At 36.7% G+C, this 25,006-nt stretch overlaps 1 protein-coding gene across 1 annotated transcript in view; it reads right to left on the minus strand.

Moving 5' to 3' along the window:
- MYO16 (myosin XVI) overlaps nt 1-25,006 on the minus strand; it is a 315,002-nt gene that overhangs the window by 132,909 nt on the left and 157,087 nt on the right. Inside the window, exon 15 of the mRNA XM_075719324.1 lies at nt 23,671-23,818. Coding sequence (XP_075575439.1) covers nt 23,671-23,818 — 148 coding nt within the window. The remainder of the gene's footprint in view (nt 1-23,670; nt 23,819-25,006) is intronic.

Genomic DNA, 25,006 nt, shown 5'->3' on the forward strand with positions numbered 1-25,006 from the left:
GCACTAAATAACTCTTTAGACAACTAAAATCATACAGTACCGCAAGCTGTATTGTTTGTAGTTGTTAAGTGTGAAAAGAAGACCTTGGTGCACAACACTGAGCACAGAGATCACAAGGCTTATCACAGGGACCCGGTAGTAGCAAGTAGCCTTCTTAAGGATTGTTGTAAATTTTGATATTTCACTAACAGAGTAACTAATGCATTACCAAAACACTATCCCAGCACCTAACCACTTCACATTTGTAAAATCTGACACTTGAAATATTCAAGTATTCTATAAGAACAGACACTTTATAACAGGTACCTGTATACATTATTGCTCTTTATCATACAGAAATATCTGGTTCATTACAGTGGTTCAACGCATATCTGACAGTGAAGCTGTCTGAAAGAGATTAGTAGGTTACGTCCACTTCATCAGAAATTCTCTTTTGTCAGGACAGTTAAAGTTGGGTTCCAATTAGAAGAGAAGAGGAAGCATGGTTTTGCCAGATGGACACTTCTTTTCAGAGGGCTTTCCTGAAGTAAATACATTCTGTCATGAATAATTAAGAGTATTCTTGGCAGGATTATATCATTAAGTGGTTCTAAGTCACTACAAAAATTTAGGATAAAGCCCTATGATGAAAGAAAAGGGATTTTTCTTTTTTTTTTTAAGTTAGAACCTAGCTGCTTGCTACTTGACTCCTTTCCTGATAGAGGATGAGTGATGACATATCTGCATTTTGTTGTAAAGCTTTCTGGGCTATAGCAGGCTTGATATAAGGGAAACATAATACAAAATTAGTTGTTAGTCTTGAACTTTATTACAGCTGGTAACTTGGTACAATAAAAGTTGCTTTTGGTAATAAGGATTTCACTGATCACAGTTAACCTCTTCAGTAAAAAATCTCTGGTTATAGGTAAAAAGCTTCATTTTCTAACTGCTTATACTCAAAACAATTTACCCATTTGAGGTCTCAGAGTATTCTAAAGTTTCTAGGCTGTGTTCAGGCAGGTGTACCCTTTGCTGGGTAAAAAAACTGGCTGGAAGGCTGAGCCCAGAGACTTGTGGTGAATGGAGGTAAATCCACTTGGCGACCAGTCACAAGCGGTGTTCCCCAGGGCTCGGTTTTGGGGCCAGTCTTGTTTAACATCTTTATCAATGATCTGGATGAGGGGATTGAGTGTGCCCTCAGTAAGTTTGCAGATGACACCAAGTTGGGTGGGAGTGTCGATCTGCTGGAGGGTAGGATGGCCCTGCAGAGGGATCTGGACAGGCTGGACCGATGGGCTGAGGCAAACTGTATGAGGTTTAACAAGGCCAAGTGCTGGGTCCTGCACTTTGATCACAACAACCCCATGCAACGCTACAGGCTTGGGGAAGAGGGGCTGGAAAGCTGCCTGGCCAAAAAGGACCTGGGGGTATTGGTTGACAGCCGGTTGAACATGAGCCAGCGGTGTGCCCAAGTGGCCAAGAAGGCCAACAGCATCCTGGCTTGTATCAGGAATAATGTGGCCAGCAGGAGCAGGGAGGTGATTGTCCCCCTGTACTCAGCGCTGGTGAGGCAGCACCTGGAATACTGTGTCCAGTTTTGGGCCCCTCAATACAAGAAAGACATTGAGGTGCTGGAGCATGTCCAGAGAAGGGCAACAAGGCTGGTGAAGGGTCTGGAGCACAGGCCTTATGAGGAGCGGCTGAGGGAACTGGGGCTGTTTAGCCTGGAGAAGAGGAGGTTGAGGGGAGACCTTATCGCTCTCTACAACTACCTGAAAGGAGGTTGTAGTGAGCTGGGTGTTGGGCTCTTCTCCCAAGTAGCTAGTGATAGGACAAGAGGAAATGGGCTCAAGCTGCGCCAGGGGAGGTTTAGATTGGATATTAGGAAAAATTTCTTTATGGAAAGGGTAGTCAAGCTTTGGAACAGGCTGCCCAGAGAGGTGGTGGAGTCACCATCCCTGGAAGTGTTCAAAAAATGGGTAGAGGTGGCACTTTGGGACATGGTTTAGTGTGCATGGTGGTGTTGGGTTGATGGTTGGACTGATGATCTTAGAGGTCCTTTCCAACCTTAATGATTCCTAGCTTTTACTTTCATTAAAAATAATCCAGCCACCAAGGCAGGAAACATGAAATTAATTATTACTTTACCCTTAATTAGTTTAGTTATGGACTTAGTAGTGTTAGGTTAATGGTTGGACTGAACTTAAAAGTCTTTTCCAACCTAAACAATTCTATAATTCTATGATTACTTTGACCTTTGAACAGTCCCTAAAACACAAAAATTGAACACGGCTCTTGGAGCCATAAGATATCTGAGAACAAATAAGTTTTACTTAGAAATTTACATTGTTTAAAATCTGAAAGGATGACAGTGTTCTAAAATCAGAATGTTCTTAAACATCAGAGCTCTACCCAATATGAGTCAAAAAAGGAAGAGAATATTTGTGCACTGCAATTTCTCTGCTTCAGTCAGCAACTCTTTTCACTAGTTTAGTAGTTAAAATAGCACAGCATTATTATTTTATGAAGAGGAAAATGTCTTCTCACCTTGGAAATAAATATTTGGACACCAACTTCTAAATAGTCTTTCTTTTTTAAAAATTCTAGAAAACTTAAATTTTAAAGAAATTAACTTTAAATTTTAAGAAAAACTGATATGAACAATTTACCATCAGGAAATTTCCAGACACTTTGATCACCTGCTACAAACTAGAAACCAAAGAAACCTCTTTTAGGATTTTTTTGTATCTTGAAAATATCTGGAGAAATAGTATTATTGCTAAGCCAGAAGATTTCCATTAGTTGTTTTAGAAAGGAGAGGAGCACAGGGCCAAACTCCTGAAATTTAGGAAGATATCCCATGCAATCTGTATCAAAATAATTGTCAGGAGACATGCTGTGACCACCACCACCGTCTCCAAGCTAATTCAACTGAACTTGATTTTATATCTAGACAATAAATGATTTGTACCTTCTACATGAAATTATTCATTCATAAGTCTAGCAGAATGACTGAAAAATAATCCTTTCTTGCACAAAAACACTGAGGGAGGAAACGATTTTTATTGTATTGGGGCTCCAGGTAAAGGTGTACACTAAATGAGTTCAATCTTACTTTATATTAGATCTTAGTTCTTACATTGTACGAAGTGGGGAAAAAGATAAATCTGAAAGTCACTACAGAAATTTTGCTTATTCCTGATATCATCCTGAGGCAGAAAATCACAAGTTTAAAGATTCAGGAATGATAGAATCATCTTGCTGGTATGAACTGGGAACATGAATGCGAGCACAGCTAAAACAGTCCTGGCATTAGCTTACGAAACAGTTAAATTCTCTCTCTCTTTTGCATAGCTGTTGCAATAGATTTTCAAAGAACCTGTCTGTTTGCACAGTAGATCCTGTCTTGATACAAAGAGTCAGACAAGATCTCTGGAGGCCCCTTTCAAACCAAAGGCAAAGGAAAATACTATTTTTCTCTGTTTATATTCCTTTAGTCAGTGAAAGAAAAAAAAAAAAAAACAACACATGAGAAGAACTGAGTATCATAATCTGTTCTTTTCTGAGATACCAGGGTAACTGCTTCCTGTGAGGAATTACAACTTTCATGGTGTGCTCTCTTCTTCTGATCCACTTGCCCACGTGTCATTTCTCTAGTAGGATTTCTTTTAGATAACCCCTAGAGAACCAGAATGGTATCAACTCCTATTCTAGCACAATTGACCACACTATCTAGTACATTTATTTTGCTAAAAGGAGTTCAAGATTAGTGGGTAAAAAATTCAAATGGAAGCAGTGAAGAATACAAATTTAACATAAACAAATAACTAAATACAGGACTCTATATCAATACTTAATTATGCAAATCAAGCCACTGCAGATCATGTTATGAATCATAAATTCTGGATTTTGCCTATAAATCCCTTATTTCTTTTATAAAAATGATGTACAAATAAAACTCTTAATATTCATTCACTAATTCAAAATAGCTATTAAAACTGAGATCCTGATACTTCATATCTATTTATACAAGGCAGAACTTTTTTGTTCTCACTTAAAGAACAAAAAATCCACACCTTTTTTTGTTTTAATATCATGCTGTAATCATATGGAAACCTGTCATGCAGTAATTCTCGAAAACCGTTATGTGCTGTCCAGTTAAAGAAGTTCAGAACAGAGAAATGAAATCAGGTTATTTTAAAACATCACCTTCATCCTAGATATCATTTTCTGCATACCTCTCCCCTCACACAGAGCTATCCAAATTCTTTGTAATTGTGGTGACAGGCAGGAAATGGAACTGACTTGTCACTTGCTATGCATGAGCTGGTCGATGAGTCAGCTTTATAGGTGACTGGTAGGAAATACTGTGTTTATATCCTAGAGAAGAGCATGTCACCTAGAGTGAATGGACTCAGGTATGCCTATCGGAAGCATTCATACACTTCTGGTGTTGTAAAGGCTTTTATTACAGCTTGACCTTAATTAAAATATGTCATTAAAAAATGCACACAAGTATCCTCTCAGTGCTGGCTTCTGCAACATGTTGCACCAATTGTCCTAAAAACAGAGACCATGCACATCATGACATCAGATCTCATGCTTTCAGGCCACTGGAACAAGAAGAAAGAAGTAAAGAATTTTTTTTTTTTTCTTGCCAGGTTTGCATGCACTGTGAAGTAGAATAATGATTTATTCCAGCACTATATATCGTCCCAATTCAGCAAAATATTTATGTGTAACTAACTTCAAACCCATGCTTCATTCCACTGATTTTAGTTGAATCTTAGTATCATAATAAATGTTAATAGGAAGCACAACTGGAAGTTATAGGTTGACACCCTATGTTGAGCTTTGATTCACTATGAAAGAAAGGCAGATGAGATGTTTAATTGAGAAGGCAGGAGATAAGTAGTACTGGAGACCTAGGCTTCAAGCTGTCCTAAGCATTGCGTACATAATTTCTAGGCATAGCACCTCATCATACATTTACTTCTACACAGTGCAATGGAGTATTACACAAAGATTCCTGAACTATACTTATATGACCTAGGCGTTGTACAGAAAGCACAATAAGTGAGGCTAATTACCTCAAAAGGATCACTGCCCCAACACAGCTATGGTACTTTTTGCACAGCACCATCTGAGGTGTCTCTGCTACACTCCACAATAAGCCACACACAACTTATCTTTTGCCTCTACCTGTCTTTATACAAAGTCTAAAACAAAGCCACTTTTAATTGGACTTTTCTTATTACAAAATCTTCATTAATTGATGTTTTGTTGCTAGAAAATTCTCAAGAGAGCCAATGTCACCGGAGGATGAAGCAGTATTTCATAATCAGGTTCCAGCTCTAACACAATCAATATGCATGTTGTGGGTGTCATTTAATGTGACATTGTATTAAGAAGCATGGATTAACAAGCTAAATCCCTTCCTTCCCCTTATTAGCACTGCCCAATGAACCATGTACCTGCACAATCATGTGAAAAGTGTGTGGCTTTTGCCTTTGCAGTCCCCATCCCTCCTTCCCATCCAGCTCAGGGTAGTAACCCTGATTAAGCACAATGGCCATCACTGAAAATTCAACATCATCAGATCAGTTAATTTTTACTTTAAGCTAAGGTGGAAATTATAGTATCTCAGATATGTATTAGTTCAAGACAAAATATAACCATTTATAAACCAGTTTTCTTACAACTAGGTAAGTTTACTGTCCTTACATTAAATATTTGTGAAGTCTTTCTCTGAAATACACCAATTGTTTCTAAAAGGTTAGCTATTCCTGTGACTACTTGCTAAATCCCAAGATTTAATTTAGGTATAACTAAACAGCAGACTTAAGGACTGTTTTGCCAGACTGAGAATGATTGACTTCATAGCTTTACATACATTTTTAAAAATGTTTTAAAAACTGCTGGGATGAAGGGTATTGAGTGTATAAAACCAAGACATGACCTTTCAAAAATAAATTCTACTAATCTCTACTATATTTGCAAAGTCACAGCATAAGAAATTACAACAAACATTTTTATTTCTTTAGATCTCTCAGGTGAATATGAGAGGAGAATATATTCTGCTTAGTGAAGAAAAGCTGCCTTGCACTTAGCACTGTTTGATATGTAAACAGGAATGAGATAAAGACAAAGCAAAACAGTTGACATCAATGAAGTAAATGACATTTACAGAACATGATAATGAATAGCTTCTGGCTTTTTTCTCTGAGGGAAAAGGGGCATATTTTACTGCCTTTTTTTCCTTTGTCTCCAGCTTTTAAACCTATTCCAATCTGAACAAATTTTACATCCTTTGAACCATGTTATGCAGTAGCACTGAGCTGGGATTACTGCTAACCATTTAAGTGCACAGTTTTCTGCTCATGACTAGTGCAATAAAGCACCAAAACTGGCACTTCAAAAGTAGAAATAACTTTGTTAATGCCAAGACGTAAAGTATCAGCACAATATTAATAAATTAAATATTTCAGACAGATTTGGTGATAGGCACAACATAGGTCTTATTTTTATTTTTATTTTTCTAAACTAAGAAAATCACATTAAATGCATCTTTTGTAAACTGGTTTCAGCACAGAAAGCTCAGTGTTGTTCAGTAAATAGTTTTGCCTTCACATTTTCGCAAGACAAAATTTCAAATAATTCTATTAGCATACCTGTACTATGAAGTACATAAGTTTCTTACAGACAGTGGATATACTCAAATGGAAAACAAAGAAATACAGCTTGGTCTTTATTCTCAAAAGGCTAAACTCGGGTACTCTTTTTTTTTCTTTTTAATTTTATTGATATGCCCATGGAATAGGTTTAAATCAGGGACTCAAGCCTTCTGTTCCTAAAATTACATAAAAATGTAAATCTCGGATAATTCCATTAAAGAAAAAATTGAATGCACAACTGGAGTGACTCGAAATAGAATTTTTCACACCTCTGGTGACATTAAAATGAATAATAAAGGCAGTATACCTTGTAGTGCTGTTTCTCTGACTCACATCATTCAGTATTTTATAGGACAGAATCACTCAGTAGATAATAATTCTGGGAACTATCACTTTACAAGCACAATTTTGAAGTTGAATATACATTAAATAAGGAGCATAATGGTGATGATAATGATGATGATAAAAAAGTAGCAAATATTGAGCATTGCCGAACATGTAAAGAAAATAAGTCAGTCTGCATGCAAGTGCAAACTGGTCCAATCCATGTCCTGAAATGCTTCAGAAATTGTGTTTGAACTTTGCTCCTACAACCAAGAGTAATTTTGTATTCCTGTGTTCAGACTTATTTTGGCACTAGTTGCCAGGTAGATGCCATTAAGTTTATGAGCCTGAAGGCATTTCTCCATCAGTGTTCGCTACTTTTTAAATGCTGATTCATTAAATAAAACTCACTGGGTTAAGAGCCACGGTATCAGATCTAATATTTAAAAAGCGCTCTGGGTACCTGCTCACAACTTTCACCAGTATCCAGTTTAAATGCTGATAACATACTTCAAAATGATTTCATATAAACACTGATTGTAGTTCATGGCTCAGTTTCAGGTCAGCTGATTTACAAGAAGCCCTCTTCTTCCAGTATATGCGGGCATGGCCATGTATATTCAGATATATATACTAAACAAGTAATTCTGAACAGTAAGATCCCTTTAAAACCCTTTGACTTTGCAAAAAAGAAGTTAAGGCCCCCCAAGGCACTAGTCATTCTAGTGATTTTTTAAACAGTGGAAAATATACATTATTTACACAAGAATGAGACATTTGTAAGGATGATTAATATAATTAATTAATCAATAACAATTATTTACCTATCACAGGATAAGAAAGTCTCACACAATACAAGAACATGAGTTGACGCAGTACCTAACTTTACACGCTTGTTCTACAAAGCAACCGTATTCTTCTTTCTACTTTAAATGGAGTAAATATGTATGTGCTTATGTATGTTATCTATTTAGCAGTCAACCAGCCACAACCATTAGTGGCCATCCCCTTAACCTAAGCAGAAGGTCCTGCTTTTTGCACAGCCAGCAAGTTACAGGATGCTGAACACGGAGTTCAGTTATGGAGATATCACGGCTGCTCTCCCATGCTCAGCAAGGCCTGTCTTGCCTTCCCCTACCCTGGGACCCATTTCTGTCCCAAGTGTGCCAAAACCAGCAATAGGATGGATGCGTGTGTGTGTGTTTCTCACATCATCTCAGCCCCCCCCGCCCCCCAGTAAAATCATGCTGGATGAAAGCTCACAAATTAACTACTTCTGACGTGAAATTTCCCATGGTGTCTTCCATTGCTTTTCATAAGGCAGAAAGTACTAAAGACCCATAAGCTGTATGATCAGCAAACCTGAAGTAAACTTCACAGGTTGCACATTGAGAACTTGATTGAAGGGCTGCATCTAAGCCGGTTACTTATGTGCTGAAGTTACACAGACTTTATACTGTATAAAAGGAACTGGCCTTCCTAGAGCAAGAGAATTTGCAGATTCACTTCAGTACTTTCATGGTTTGTGTGTCCAAAAAGGACAAAGAGAATTGTCTTGAGTCTTATTGCTGAAATCCACACTGTGTTTACACATAGGGATTTGCAGTTTGTGCAATTTAGTTCGGTAGGCAAGCCGGGTTTGTATCCAAATACATTGTGTTCTAAATAAAATAAAATAACAAAATAAAATAAAATAAAATAAAATAAAATAAAATAAAATAAAATAAAATAAAATAAAATAAAAAAACAAAACACAGAAGAAAGATGATAGCAGAATAAATTGTGCCTCAGAGAAGCCCCTTTTTTTTTCCCTAAGATGTATGGGAAGCTGGAATGGAAGAGATTGGAGAGGATTATAATTACATGCTTAAAAAACAGGCTCCAGAATAAACTACAGAACCATAGAATTTGATAAGATGTTCCCATTTGTTTCAGTTTTGACTTAAGGACCAAACAACTCTATAACATACTCTCTGAAGTTAAGTTCATCATAGTACATATTTTATTAGATGCTGCTTCATTCCTCTTGATTGCTACCTGACTGAGGAGTCCTGTTTGAACAGGGGATTAGGTCTGGAAATATGACAAATATACATAATGGGGATGAAAATATAGTGAGAAAGCAGTCACTGAGAGCATGATGGAAATGGGGAAAGGACTGCAGGTACAAGAAAGTACAGATGCATCCCTAATAGCGCATCTGATTTCTCTAGCTGCACCTGAAACCAAAGACATGACTTATACAGAGGCAAACACAAAGAAATACTCAGAAATGTTAGGATAAAAATGTACAGTCTCTAGCAGTAGCAGTTTTAATGCATCTGGATTTGGGACAGGAAAGTGATAGAAAATAAGGCCCAAGTGAACCATGATTTCAATAGAAAAACATATCAAAGAAGGGTCATACAGGCTTTCTCTGTGTTTTATTCATTACTGGAAAATTTTAATGACATAGGACAGTCTCCAATTGTTTTCCAACAAATTATTCTACTAAATAAATTATTTGCCTATTTAATAGTATCATATTCATTATTCATTTTTACTGTGAAAGGCCACAGATTTTTTTCCATAAATGATTAGCACTGTTCTTAGTCTTCATAATCCTCATCTTGGGTGAACAAAACAGATCACAAAACTGGCGTCAGTGTACCAGTGTCCAAATAAACACCGCAATTACTGTGTAAGTTTAATACTAAGCTGCAACACCAGCTTGGTAAACTGACTTCTACCCATTTAATGATTTGGTTATGTTAAAATTTCATAAAGGTTAAAACAGAAATTAGAAGGTTCCAGCATTTGTCATAAGCCATAAATTACACTTCTCTGTAATTATGGTTACAAATGCAGTTTGTTGTCAAATGGTATTTCTACATTGTTTCGGTGCCCTTTTCCATCATTTTAGTCAGCAGAAAATTTCTACTAATTTTTTATTTCAGAGGGCTTTTTTGATTTGCATAGTTCTTTGTGCAAACTGGATTTGTTCTAACAATTTTTCTCACCTGTATTATTACTATTCAAGAAATGTTGAAACTTCAAATCAGATGAGCAGAGGCCTTATTAGCACAGACAGGTCACAGGCCAAAATGGCGTGTTAGGAAGCACAGAAACTCATACGTGTTTCTTCCTTGAAACACTCTGAACTACTCCCATTCAGCTCTCCCCAGTGTGTCTCCCTGTCTGATCCAGAGTGCTGTTTGCACAGATCTGATAAAAATACAACTTTCCCTGGTTAGAAAGGCTAATGTATGTGTGAAAATCATTAAGTATCCCCCAAAACCCCTGTACTATTTTACATGTTTTGGCTGCTAATAAAAGGTGACTTGAAACTATTAAAACTATACTTGAAACTCTTTTAGTTTACTTTTGATATCAACCACTGAGTGCATCAAGTTTCTTATTGTCCTGGTTTCAGCTGGGATAGAGTTAATTTTCTTCCTAGTAGCACAGTGCTGTGTTTTGGATTTAGTATGAGAAGAATGTTGATAACACACTGATGGTTTAGTTGTTGCTAAGTACTGCTTATGCTAGTCAAGGACTTTTCAGCTTCCCATGCTCTGCCAGGTGCACAAGAAACTGGGAGGGGGCACAGCCAGAACAGTTGATCCAAATTGGCCAAAGGGCTATTCCATACCATATGACGTCATGTTCAGCACATAAAGCTGCAGGGAGTTGGCTGGGGGGCAGCGATCACTGCTCAGGAACTGTCTGGGTATCGGTCGGCGGGTGGTGAGCAATTGCATTGTGCATCTCTTGCTTTGTATATTATTATTATTATTATTATTATTATTATTATTATTATTATCATTATTATTTTGTTGTTATTACTACTACTACTACTATTTTACTTTATTTTATTTCAATTATTAAACTGTTCTTATCTCAACCGAGGAGTTTTTCTCACTCTTCCGATTCTCTCCCCCATCCCATCGGGGTAGGGGGAGTGAGTGAGCAGCTGCGTGGTGCTTAGTTGCTGGCTGGGGCTAAACCACGACATATATGATTTATGTTGTACTGTAATAAAGCTTCAGCAATAACACTTTGTGCCATGATTCCAAGAGATGTGTCATAAACTAACTGGAGATAAACAAGACCTATATGTAGAATAAAGAAGTTCCAAAGACCGTTTGGGTAATGGGTGATTCACTACAAGATGTTCCTGCACCATTCTGTCCACCATCATATTGCATAAATAATTTTAGAAGCCAAGACTGATGAAGCTGCCATTTTTAGGACCTGTATAAAAATGAGATCCTAACGTCTTTTGGTCATTAGCACTGAACTAACATATTCAGAAGACTTTGGTTGGTTACTTGTAGGCTTTAGACAAAACTCAGTTTAAGTAGTTATATTTTAACTACAAAAAATCCATGTGCAAATCCAGCAGGAATCAAAGGAAACTGTGAACAGCACTAACCTGACACAATCAGGTTTAACCTCAGTGTAGAGGTCATTTTGAGTTATGATTAATGAAAGAACTACAGGAAGAAAACTCCGATACACTTTAGGATGACCTTGCCTGACTTTCCCAGAGTGAGCTGGCTAGAGTAGCTGTAAAGTTACTCCAGTGCAGTGAAAAATTCAAGCTAGCTCATGGAGCTCACTGAAGACAGTAAGTTCAAAAAACGGTGAGAGGTATCGTCTCTCTTAGATCTAACATTAAGTTGAGATGAGCTGGGTTCAATGACTGGGGCTTCCGTATGCCAATAACAATTTCTTAAATGACCCATTCCTGACTGGAAATTCATCTGCAGTAATTGTATCAGGATGATTCTAAGAGTGACTTTTGAAATATAAATTGCAGAACTATATTATCGCTCTAGATTTATGCAATGTAATAGCTAAGTGGTTTCAGGAGCTGAATCCACTGAATCTCCCCCCACATATGAGACGATTAGCATCCCAGTAAAGTGCAGAGACATATTTTGTACTTAAACTAAAAGCAAAATGAGCTCCTCTACCATTTTTATAAGTGAGTAATCACATCTACTTTTAAGCTAGGGTTTCTAAGGCAATTTCATCCCTTGGAGCTACATCCATTTTCAGTCTGATGTGAAATACTGGTGAGCTGCCTAAACAGTCAGCACTTAATTTCTTCAACAGAGGACCAAATTTAACCTCTCTCTATATATATAACTTCCATGGATCTCTGGAGATTTCTTTTTTCTAACAAAAGGTTGAACTTCGCCCAGAAACTTTAAGGTGTAAGATATCATCAACAGAGTTCACAACAAATTGGAAAGTCATCTGGTTCATGTTATATTTATTTTTGCATTTTCTTTCTCTATTTCAAATAATTTGTCCCAAACAATGTTTTGTTGTATGTTTAGTTTTCTGTTAAAACTAAGATAGATATAAGTTCTGTCTTCAGTAGACTCTATAGATCCTGGTGCTCTTAATTACCAAGTTTGTTTCTTTCTCTTGGATTAAACAGATTTCATTTTTTCCTGCCTCCTACTCTTTATCTTCCATGCCACAGACAGATTATTCTCCTTCCATTTTCTACATGTGTTTCCATATCATGCTTACCCCAAAGGAGACAAGAATGACAAAGCTTCTCTCAATCAAAGAAGTAGCAAATGCTATCGTGCCAAGTCAAATGAAGTAAATGGAAGTTTGTGGATTAAAACTAAACATGCAGAAGTAAACTGACTAGAGATATAAAAAGGCAAAAGTCAAAATGGTTCTGTATGGTCTCATGTTGTTTTTTCTGTTTCAAACTGCTCACTGGCACCGAGAAAATGTAAAATACCAAGGATTACCAGATATCTGAGTTCCTTTAGGACAATACAGAAATACAAGGAGGAGAGCCTGGGCTCTACCATACCACTCTAAACATGCAGTTTATTCCTGAAAAAAACATCTCATTTGTTCAATTACACATAGTTAGTTCTACACCTTCAGCTTGTTAGAATTATGACAGAGAGAAAAACAGTTGTTGAAAAGAGATGTAATTGTAATGAATTATTTCTTTACCTCTGAGAGTCTGCCAATACAATGCTGTACATCCTCTGCCACTATTCAATCAATATGTATGAAGAATAATACAATGAGGAGGGGATTGTTAGCATCAAATGAAAGAAAATACCCAGAGGAATATGAGTTTCAGATTTACACTCTTGAACAAAGCAGAATTTCTATAGCATTTATTCTGAAAGCCAGACAAATAACAAGTCCACTTGGGACTTAAGACAAAGACACCGAGTTAAGTCTCAGTCTTATTTTACTACCTGTATTTTGTTAAATATTTGGATTTAATGTAAATTAATTATTATTAAACACCATTGAGCTATATTTTCTTAAAGGATCCTTTGGGAATAAAGCAGTAATGTCAAAAGCAGCTAAAGTCAAAATTGGAATAAATAAATTAAACATCAAAATCCAAAGCTAAGGTACCTCTGCTTTCAAGTAGAAAAATACTGTTTTGGATATCTTCACATATAATTAGAATGCAAGTGTGCAGGTGTATATATAACTAACCCTGAATTTAAGATGAACCACTCAAAACAACTGCACAGCCAGATATTCAAAACAAATATTGTGAAATAAAGTTAATAACATAGAGGTATACTTTATGCATGAGGTGTATGTATATGCAAATAGAAAAATAACTACTTAATTTGCAAAATAAAGCAGATGACACAAATGAATATTTCAGTTTTGTTTTGAAAACCCAAGCTGTGATCGTGGTTATATCTTCTGTAATTGTAATGCTAACCTCCTAGTAATGTATCCTGTAGGACACAACTATCCACAAATATCTCACAGAAAGAGGGGGTTTAAGATAGAGGAAATGTAGGCAATTTTCAGAAAGATACTGTATAATATTAACTTTAGTGCTGACACTATTTTTAGCTGTTTCCTGAATATTAAGGTGCACAGTGATGATCTTAGGAAGGAGGTTTTAGTCTACATGGTCCAGCCATCATACCTGCCTGTTAAAAAAACACTGAAAAATTTCTTAGCTTCTCTACACTAGTAGGCTGCTTAGGTTTCCATCTAATTTTCATTAAAATATGAGAGTCTAAGCCTAAAATATGAGACACTAAGCCTAAAAGCTTAGTTGAACAGAAGTGAAGTACATGAATAAGAAAAATGAGATGAATTAGACCACAGGGTAACACTTTAAAACATCAATATTGGATGCAAAAAAACCCCAAACTTAGTCACACTTCGTTGTATTATTCAATCTCAGATACATCTCAAAACATGTATTGTAAAATGTTACATTAGAATTAAATGGAATTAGTGCTGGTTAATCAATATAACTTTAAAACATGATGATGTGTCTTAATACAACATATATTTTTTGGTGTCCTTCCTCAACAAAACTAAGTGAGTTAGTCATGATTATTACTATCCAGCATAACAAATCACACACAGCCATTTACTGGTGTTGCCTCTCAACTCTTCCGTCTTTGAAGTATAAAGAACGACACTGATGGTTGAAGATCATGCTCCAAGAGATTAATGAAGCCTGAATTTGAAAGAAAGAATAGGACAAGAAAAAGAGAGCTAAGGAAAAAAAAAAAAAAAATTCCTTTTGTTTCAATTCCTGTTCATTTCCGGGGAGGAAAAAGAATGAAACAAGTTGAATAATCTCATGAACCCTATTTACTCAGAAAACCTTCATGAATGAGGAAGGCAAAGGAAAATTGAAGAAGGTAAGAGTACCAGGGTAAAGACAATTACCAGTTGAAATAAAAGGGAAGTGCAGGCTGAATTTATAAGAGGGCAGGGGAAAACACCTTAAAGAGAACGATTTGAAAGCACATTTTGCTGGAATAAGCATATGTTATATACGCAGTAAAGAAGGTTCAACCTCAAAAAAAAAAATCAGTGAAAATATTCAGACATCAGTAAATACAGGGTAAACAGGAAAAGAATAAATGGTATGCAGCAAAAATAAACAAAACAAAACATTAAAAAAGCAAAAGACAACAGAGAAAATTTAGACAATTCTTTTGATGTTGAAATTATTCCAGGTTAGATAGATATAAAACTCACTGAAGCAAGTTTAAACCTGCTCCAGAATCTCAGACAAATATATCTGCTTCTCCTCTTTCCATTACCTTTCTAATAACTAGCTTGTATAGTTTAGCTGTCAGACCTCACTGGAATCTAAGTAAATGGAATTGCCTCATTTCATTCGGAATCTACAGATCTTGTTCTTAAAATAGTACTACTGGTTGTGAATCAGTTTTTCACGGTAGTATTTTATGAGGATAGCTAAGAAACAAACGTTCACAGTTAAAGCTTTTCACTAGACAGCTGAAATACAAGTAAATCATATCAGGGAGTCATAAACAGATTGAAGTGTATAATTCCTATATTATTTGCTGCCACATAGTTTGAAAAAAAAAACCCAAAAAGCCCCAAAACCCAAACCCAAACTATTTTCACTTTTACTTAGGGCTTCACCTGTCCATATTCACTTATTGTAGTGAAACGAATTCCAGCAAAATTAACTGAGAGTTAACTCCCTCTGTTTTTGAAATGTGTGTTTGAAACTGCATCTTCACATTACCCCATTATTTAGAAAGTTGTCAAGCATGCTTGAAAAGTCTTTATCCCCCAATGGACCTTTGCTGTCTAGGCATGCTAATATAAATAATTTGCGCTACGTGTATCACTGCATTGTCTTATAAGTGTCAATGCATTTAAAATGCAAGCTTTTTGGAGAAAAGGAATGTGCTGTGTGTAATCAAGTTAGAACAGGAAAACTTGCACAGTACCAAAAAAATACAGATTTACTTCTCCAACCAGAACTTGAATGTTTGTTTCTTTTTTTTTATTTAAGAGACTTTTGGAAGAGAAGAAAGAACACGGAAGAAGCAGAGAAATGGGAAAAACGTTGAGTATGAAAACATTTGGTATGTCTATATATGTACATGCACACATAGATTCAAGGTATATTCCTTTGAGACACATGAGATATAAGAAAGTAAAGAAAATATATGTTGCCTTTGAACTTCTGAGAAATATTTTTTGAAAAATACTAATGACTCCAGAAAACGTCTCATAAAATCTAATTTCACAATAATCTAAGCTTCACCTCTAAACCCCTCAGCTGTTATGCAAAATGTTTACAAGCAGAAAAATAAATAAATAAATAAATTGTATTAGATACAAAATTGAATTTAGCTTGGATATCCAAAGACAGATAACATTTTCTCAGAGTGCTCGAGTTACTTTTGGCAAGGTAACACTTTTTCTAGAATAATTCCAACATAATAATTTGAAAATTAACTTTCTACTCAGCATTCATTACAAAAGAAGTATGAAGTAGGATAATAGTAAGATGATAAATTGCAGACTCTGCCTTTGAGAATCACCTATACATAGTCAATCAGTATTTCAAATTCCTTATCCTCTGTAAAATACCAAGTGCACTTCTAATTTTTTAAGGTCTTGGTTCGTGTGTTAGTAGGGTGGTCAATGCTAAGTACAGGAAAATGAACATAAAGAAAATAGAAACGAGTGATAAGTTATCTGTATGATTTAATGCAAGATAGAAATAGGCTGGGAAAGGAAAAGGAAGTGTGAGACTGATTCAGCTTTTTCCTCCTCTTCATTCACATCTTCACTAAGAACTTAAATGCCAAAAGATCTATGGAAAAAAAATCTTAGGGGTGGCAGACAAGCTATGAATTGTTAGCTTAACAGTTGCCACAAGAGCTGCCATGTATTGAAAGTGTTAATTAAGTACAATATTACAGGCAATATGCTAAAGAAAATACACATATTGAAGAAAATATACATATGCAAAGGACAGCAATTAATAGAGAACTTGGAAGATTTAGCTTTTTTTTGATTATGTGGGAAAAATTAGATATAGCACTAACTCTCATTAGTCTACCCTTTATTGGTTTAGAGTGGACTTGGTAGTGTAGGTTAATGGTTGGACTGGATGATCTTAAAGGTCTTTTCCAACCTAAACGATTCTATGATTCTATTCTATGATTCTATGATTCTGCCCTCAAGGGTTTAGCTGCCTGGGCTGTGCAAGAAGCCTTTTTGGGCACCCGTTGGCTCAGAAGTGGCTTTTGAGCTCAGGTGTTGCGCTTTGGTACTGGCCTGATCTGGGGTCAGCCATGCCTGTGCCTGGCCAGAGACCCCCTGACCCCCACCTGTGGGCTCATGTCCCAGCCTGGTCTCATCCTGTACCCATCCCCATGGCTCTGCCCAGCTCTCTGGGTAGTGTCTGACCCCACTGATCATCCCTGGACCTGCTGGGTGCCATAGGGAGGTGCCAGGAGGGTGAGGACCCTGCCCTACTGCCACCCTTGGCTCCCTGCTCCTCTGACAGCACAGGGCGGCACCTGCCCCAGCTCCTCTCTGGCCATTATACAGAATTGCCTACATGCTGGAAAAGGCACTGAAAACTTACAACTCAAAGGAGGCCTAGCAAAACTGTTGCTAGAACTCAAGAATGATTTCAAGGTTTGAAAGTGTCACCCAGTATGATTTCCCTGGATGGGTCTGAGAAGAGAAAATATTTAAAGAAAAGTAGAAATGATAGTCTGCTATTATTTGCACAGAAGAATTAGGAAGGGGTTTTGGCCAAGTAGAACTAGAAGGACCTGACCCTCATGGCAATTCAGCTGCAGGGATGGTAAGCCTAACACCTCCTGTCACAGCTTTTCTCCCCTCCTGTGCCCATACATCCCACAATAGAAAAGCTGAGGAACGTCTGAGTCTGATCTTTTCCTTCCTCCTACATTTAAATATAATGAATGCCACTCTCCTGATTGCCTGGAGCTTTATTCTATCAGCAGGATTTTAAAACAAAGTTGATGCTCAACAGTGAAGTTTATAGGGCCTCAAAACTAGACTTCATTGGGGTGAGACTGAGAATTTTGGTACAACTAACTTATGCTGAGTTTCAGCACAGAAGGTATAATGGAAGTTTGGTAAAGTGATGTAACTTGGCACTTCTTGTAGAAATTATTATTCCAGCAGGACTACCATCCGTGGGAAAACCTGATGGAACCCTTCCAGATCTAGTTATTTCATTCACAGTATTTAGATCCAACCAATTTTGTAAGACAGGTCTAACACTTGTTTGGATTTCCCTCTAGTCATCAGACACAGATATCACCAACAGGTAATCTGTGAAGCAAAGGAATCAAAATGGTATTGTGTAACCAACTCTGAATTTTTATGGACACAGCTGGGCTTTATGGGGGTACTGAAAGTTTAAATCAAAGTGAGTATCTATGAGGAAAAAAGTGATCTGTCAGGCTTGAATACAAGGAAAGATCATGGAACATCAGAGGAATGGAACATCCTTAAAATGCCTATTTTTCCAATTATGTGGGACTAATTAAAACAAAACCTGACTTTTCTCTATGAATTTACCTTGTATCATTAGAATACCACAGCTACATTCGTAGACAAATGGCACAGATATGGAAAACTTAGTTATTTTCAAGACTGATATTTCTTTCTGTTGCATTCTAAATAAGAAAATAATCAAAGGATTGGAAAGAAACATAGCATCCAAAGATGAGAGAAAAGAAAGACAGAAGGCTTGGAAACATGCAATGTCTTCCTGGCTTTATACCTATAGCAGCTAGAAAACAAAGAGGCTGCCTCCTAAGTATGTTGAATTGGGGAAATTTGGAGTAAGCGGCCACTCAGAGTCTTGAAAATTTTCATCTTGAGCTCTTGTGTGTGAAGGAAAGGAAGAGTGGGGATCGATATGGATGATGCCAGAATAATAAACATTTTGCACGCTTGTATTTATTCTTATTAAAAAAGATGATACCTGGAAACAAACAAAAACTCAGACATAAGGCTTTGCACTTAATGCCTCTCAAAAATGTCTACAGGGATCTTTTCTATACCATTTACTTTCCCTCACTGTAATCTCTAAGCCCCTTTTGAAGATCAACCTTATCCTTTAGAGTTGGGAATGTTTTCCTCAATGATCAAGCAAAGAGGTTCTGATCAGTTTAGATATTAATGAGAAATTCAATCACTTCACTAAAATTGCTACTTTATACATGAAATTAATGGAAAGTTTTCTTACTGACAGTGAAGAGGGCACCTGCACTGAAAAACTGTAAAAGAAGATACACCAGTTCTGTGAACTGATCTACAGCTATTGTTGCAGAAGAGTTTCACTGCTTTTTAAGGGGTGAGAGAAACAGCACAGGCAGAGAGAGCACACACTGCAGTGCACATCATTGTTCTATGGGAGGAAGGAAAGTTTTGCACATTTGGGAACAGCAGTCTGAAAATACAAACAGAAAATGCACTCCCTGACCATAGTCCAGTTTCTGCATGAATGTGTATATCATTTTCCCCAGCTTGAAGTTGTTTAGTTTTACACATACAGCTTATTTACAAGCAGTATATTTCAACTGATAAATGTTGGGCAACAAAGATCTGACATTACAAGGGAGGACTAAAAAATCGTCTGTCAGAATCACCTTGCAATACTCAGAGCATTGTATCAGTTTGCCTACGCTACCAAAAGCCGTAACAGTACAACCAATTCTGAGAACTAACAACCCTGTTTAAACTGAAAATGGTGACATCAAGTTGAACAGCTCCCAAACCCACCATGGTTTCTGAAATCATTTTCTATAGTTAAGCAGCCTTAAGCTATGTTTCCAATATACATATCGAAATGTAATGACATGATTTTTAATGACAGTATGTTTGAGTATCTTACATATTCCTATTACACAAAGACATTTTTTGTATTGTTACATATACTACAGCTTTGGAATATTGTTGTGGTTTAGCCCCTGTCGGCAACCAAGCACCACACAGCTGCTCACTCACCCTCCCCTCTGGTGGAGTGGGGAGAGAACCGAAAGGGTAAAAGTAAGAAAACTCGTGGGTTGAAATAAGAACAGTTTAAGAATTGAAATTTAATAATAATAATAATAATAATTTAAAATAATGTAATGAAAATGAGAACAACAAGAGAGAAACAAAACCCAGGAGAAACAAGTGATGCAACTGCTCACCACCTACCGACTGACGCCCAGCCAGTTCCTGAGCGGCGATCGCTGCCCCTGACCAACTCCCCCCCAATTTATATACTGAGCATGACGTCATATGGTATGGAATAGCCCTTTGGTCAGTTTGGATCAACTATTCTGGGTGTGCCCCCTCCCAGTTTCTTGTGCACCTGGCAGAGCATGGGAAGCTGAAAAGTTCTTGACTCATGTAAGCAGTACGTAGCAACAACTAAACCATCAGTGTGTTATCAGCATTATTCTCATCCTAAATCCAAAACACAGCACTATGCCAGCTATTAGGAAGAAAATTAACTCTATCCTAGCCAAAACTAGGACAAATATCAATGCTAATATGAAGCAATTGACCCATAATAATAAAAACAGGTCTTTCCACTTTTTTCCTGCGGGATTTTTCCCAAATTTTTTCTTTTCTCTCTTCCTGCTCTCTCCTTTTAGTACCCTTTCTTCACCAGAGTTGAAGACCATTTTCAAGCTGATCTATGACCACTGGCACCTCTCTTCTTTTCTCTCTGTTTCACTTTGGTTGCAAGGTCCATCACTAAGGTAGTACTTACTGTAACTATGAGGCTAAACTTAATGTGCTAGAAAAGCTAGTACATCCTCTTATTATGAAGCTAAACTTCACATGCCAGAAAAGCAGTGCTTACAGTAATGGACTGTATCTTCACCAAGCAACAAAACGCAAGAGTAAATCAAGAGCAAATTGAGAATATAACTTTAAATCTCTAAGCTCTCTGTATTACCTGTCATCATCAAGATAAACAAAGTTCTGCAGTTCTCTTGAAACACACCAAATTAATAGAAATTTTATTTCAATCAAGGATCTGCTGATAAAAATCAGCTTCTGAATGTAATGAACACATGGGAGTAGTTGTTGTCAATCAAAAAGCCTTGACTTGCCCTTTCAAGACTCTCTCTCCATTTCTGATAATGCTCCCCCTGCTAAATCTTGAAAAATGATCTTACCTTTCAGGAATTGCTTCTGTCTTTATCCTTTATGATCCACATGCAGATATGGTGGGAGATATATTAATTCAGATCCCTCCCTACATAGATTGAGATGGCTTGCTACTTTAAGACCCAAGCTGTATATAGGTTCAATAGAAAGTGTCCAGCTATTTGTCTTCATATGCTGCCCTAGCAGTCATAATGCTTGAAAGTTTCTGAGCTCAAGCTCCCCCTCAGGATGCCATCACATACCACAGAATTACAATCTAACAACGCCCCCTACACGTTGGGGTGAAACCCCAGCCTTACTGAAACTTTCAGTGACTCCAAAGGGGAGGGATTTCCCCTTTTATTTACATTAATTCTTAATCCAGGATTATATACTACTTAATACATGAACTACCTCTCACCTTTTATAGCATCCAGTCTAACAACCAGAATTGACAATACTACTTTGTCTCTTTAAGGTACTTTTATTTAAAATGAGAATTAAAAAACCAATGCTATGTCTCATTTCTCATATTGCAATGGCTTAGGCAAACAATGAAAAAATAGGGATATCTTGTGATCTTAACAGCTATTATTTACTAAGACTGTTCAATCTTCTACATAAAGGTGCAATATTAAACAATGCAAAGAGGAACAGAAAAATTATCAAAAAACAGTTGGGCATGAACCACCTATATTTTCAAAAGGGCTGTTATCTAATTAAATTTGCTAGAGTCAAGATTACACATGCTTAAAGCAAACATGACAAATTCACTTATTGATGTTACCAGAATTATATGATCTCATCAAAATTTGACTAAGCCAGAAATCATGAATTTATAACAGAGGCCAAATCCTGCTTTCTGATTCATGTATGAGTTTGATGCTGTAGAAATTCACCCATAGTTTACTCCATCAACCAAGAAAGATCTGGCCCACTGAACTACTACAGTCAGGACTTGAAAGTAAGAAAAATTTGGCCCAAAATCTCTTTCAATAATGCAAGATACAATCTACTCTATGTAGCCAAAGCAAAGCTTTATTGATAAAAGCAGCTTTATGCAAACGTTCGGCTATAAATTACTTCTAAAGAGTTGGCACTGCAATGTTCAGACATCTATTTAAAAAATACTATTTTGTTCTTTTTGGATGATTATCAGATATCTTATCAGATAAAGCTTTGTTCATGTGAATCTAATTATTCAGGTTCTTGCTAAGTTATTTCCTGTTGGAGCTTCTTGCAAAGTGACTTCAAACTGTTTCATTTTCTGAATAAACTGAGCGATTCCAAACAACTTTTGCTAGAAGAGGAATAAATTAATGATTGGGAGCTCAGAATCCTTTTGGTCTTCAAAGCCTTCAAAGGATTTAAAACATAGAATTTAACTCTTCCTCTCCCCCACTTTGAAGTGGGTCGTTTTTAGTAAAGCAACTTAGCCTCAGGTTCCTTCAGAGGTAGTGCATTACACTATTCTGTATAATACCAGAAGTGCTAAGAGCTTAAAACGTTACCAAAACCAGTAGTCTGAAGACTTGTGTTTAAGAAACAATCAGAATCAAGTAAGCTTTTTCTGCAAAAATTAAAGTGGTATCTTTCTATTTACAGGACCCAAATCTAGGAATACTATTTTATTCAAGTACTAGCCAGAGTGGGAGATAGAAAAGTTGAGAGAAAAATCCATGGGAAAAAGGTTTAGATATGAAAAACTCAAAACACTCATTTTACATAATTTTAATTACTATTGGTCTTTTTACAGTTACTCTACTGATTATAAACTTAGCCAATTTAAGAGAAGATTATTAGCAACAAATAGGTTTCTCTCATTTCAGTAACATTTCTTAGGAATCACCTAGGAAAGACTGAAGAAAGGAAGGCAAATGATCTAAATCGGGAATATGTTTTCATTCCAAAGGAATTTGAACAAATAAATTTGAAGATACCCCCAAAGTTTCCTGAAAAACCAAAAACTTCCACTTGTATTAGACATTTGGAGTGTATTCAGCCTTATACACACTACATTTAGGTGTCTATATACAACTCTATATTTAAACTCTTACTTTTAGAGGGGACATAGTCATCACAGTTTATGAAGCCACAAATGTGGTTCAGTTCACCCCAAAGCACACAGCTACATGTAACTCTAGACAGAGCTGAGTAGAGACTCAGTCTCCTTTGATTGCAAATGGGAGCCAAGACAACCAGCTCATGTGGAGACACACACATAGACCTAATTTTAGGTGTTGGGTGTTGAATCCTATCCTTGGTTTCAAAGCTGTCAAAACTGTGTTTCTGTTTTTCTTAATAAATATGAGGTAAAGTAAATTTCAAAATGAAAATGGAAATATCAGTTACATATGGTGAAATTTCATCTAAATCAACATATTCCATAACAAAAGTCTAAATTTAATGAAACAGTCTCTCCTGAAAACAAGAAGTTTCATCAGGAGAAAAAAGAAAAAAAAAGAACAAAAAAGAACAGACCTACTCTAGTCCACAGAAGACGGAAATATAATGAGGAAGTTTCCTTCCTTTTTCTCCTTTAAGGCAGTAATCCTAATAGACATAAGACTCTGGTCTTGTTGAAAGGGTGTACATGTACTCCACAATTAAATCCTCATAAACAGGTACTCAATAATAAATAATTTCAGAGATCATTGAAAAGTTACGACACAAGTGCCAATTATTGGAGGAAGAACCTCAATAGCAAAGAGGCACTAAAATAAGAAAAATATTAATACTAAATACAAAGTGGTTTTCCTACCTGTGTGCAGACAAATTACTGAGGTACAGGGTGTATTTTTCTTCAGCAGATAGCCCATCCATCATCAAGTAAAAAATATGAAAATTACTCTGGTTGAGAGGTTGCGTAATGACACGAGACTTCTCCAACATGTATGTATAAATCCTAGCTGATTGAGAAACAAACAAATAAATTCATCATTTTACTGAGTGCTCTAAACTTAAATATTTAAAACCATTCACCATTGCAACACTGAAGAATAAACAATGTTTCTTATAAAACAGTCTGAGGTGAGCAAGGTATCAAAAATATTACCATTCATTCTACCGTGGTTTTCTATATAAATCACATATAAACCCCTAATTCCATTAAAATTAGTGGATCAAATGTCTTACCTTACTTACTGTCTTACATTATCTTTAAAATGACTTACTTAATTTTAAAGATAATGATGTTGATTTGTAGTCTATTTTACTTATAACAGTTTTATATTTGGGAAGACTTTCTAAGAGACAAGCTGTCAGTCATCTCACCGAAGTGTAGCCATCTGAGCATTGGCATCTATTCTAAGCTCCTTCTTAATGCAGAGAGAAAGATGCAAGACAGAATCAAGACACCTTGGCAGAACTGCCCTTGGAACCATTTCCTCTTTTTCTGTTGGCAATAAAGAACGCTCCGATTAATAGTTTAGATTAACCACCTAGCTTCTAGATGGCTACTTCTAGATGGCTACAGAAAGACAAATCCTCTGCAAAACCGGTCACCAACAAGCTCGCTAACCTGTGTGTGGGGAAACATGGGCATCTCAGAAGGGTTATGATGAGCTGGCCAAATGAGAAGCCATGAGTATCAGCACATTTGGGAAGAAGATGAAGGAGAATGAACCTGACCACAATTTCATAGAATCATAGAATCGTTTAGGTTGGAAAAGGCCTTTAAGATCATCAAGTCCAATCATTAACCTAACACTACCAAGTCCACCACTAAACCAGTTAAGGGGAGAGTAGCAATTTCATGTTTCCTGGCTTGGTGGCTGGATTATTTTTTAATGAAAGTAAAAGCTAGGAATCATTAAGGTTGGAAAGGACCTCTAAGATCATCAGTCCAACCATCCACCCAACACCACCATGCCTACTAAACCATGTCCCAAAGTGCCACATCTACCCGTGTTTTGAACACTTCCAGGGATGGTGACTCCACCACCTCTCTGGGTGGCCTGTTCCAATTCTTGACCACCCTTTCCGTAAAGAAATTTTTCTTAATATCCAACCTAAACCTCCCCTGGCACAGCTTAAGCCCATTTCCTCTCATCCTATCGCTAACTACATGGGAGAAGAGCCCAACACCCAGCTCACTA

Source organism: Pelecanus crispus, chromosome 1 (genome assembly GCF_030463565.1).
Source record: "Pelecanus crispus isolate bPelCri1 chromosome 1, bPelCri1.pri, whole genome shotgun sequence".
NCBI classification, from domain to species: Eukaryota; Metazoa; Chordata; class Aves; order Pelecaniformes; family Pelecanidae; genus Pelecanus; species Pelecanus crispus.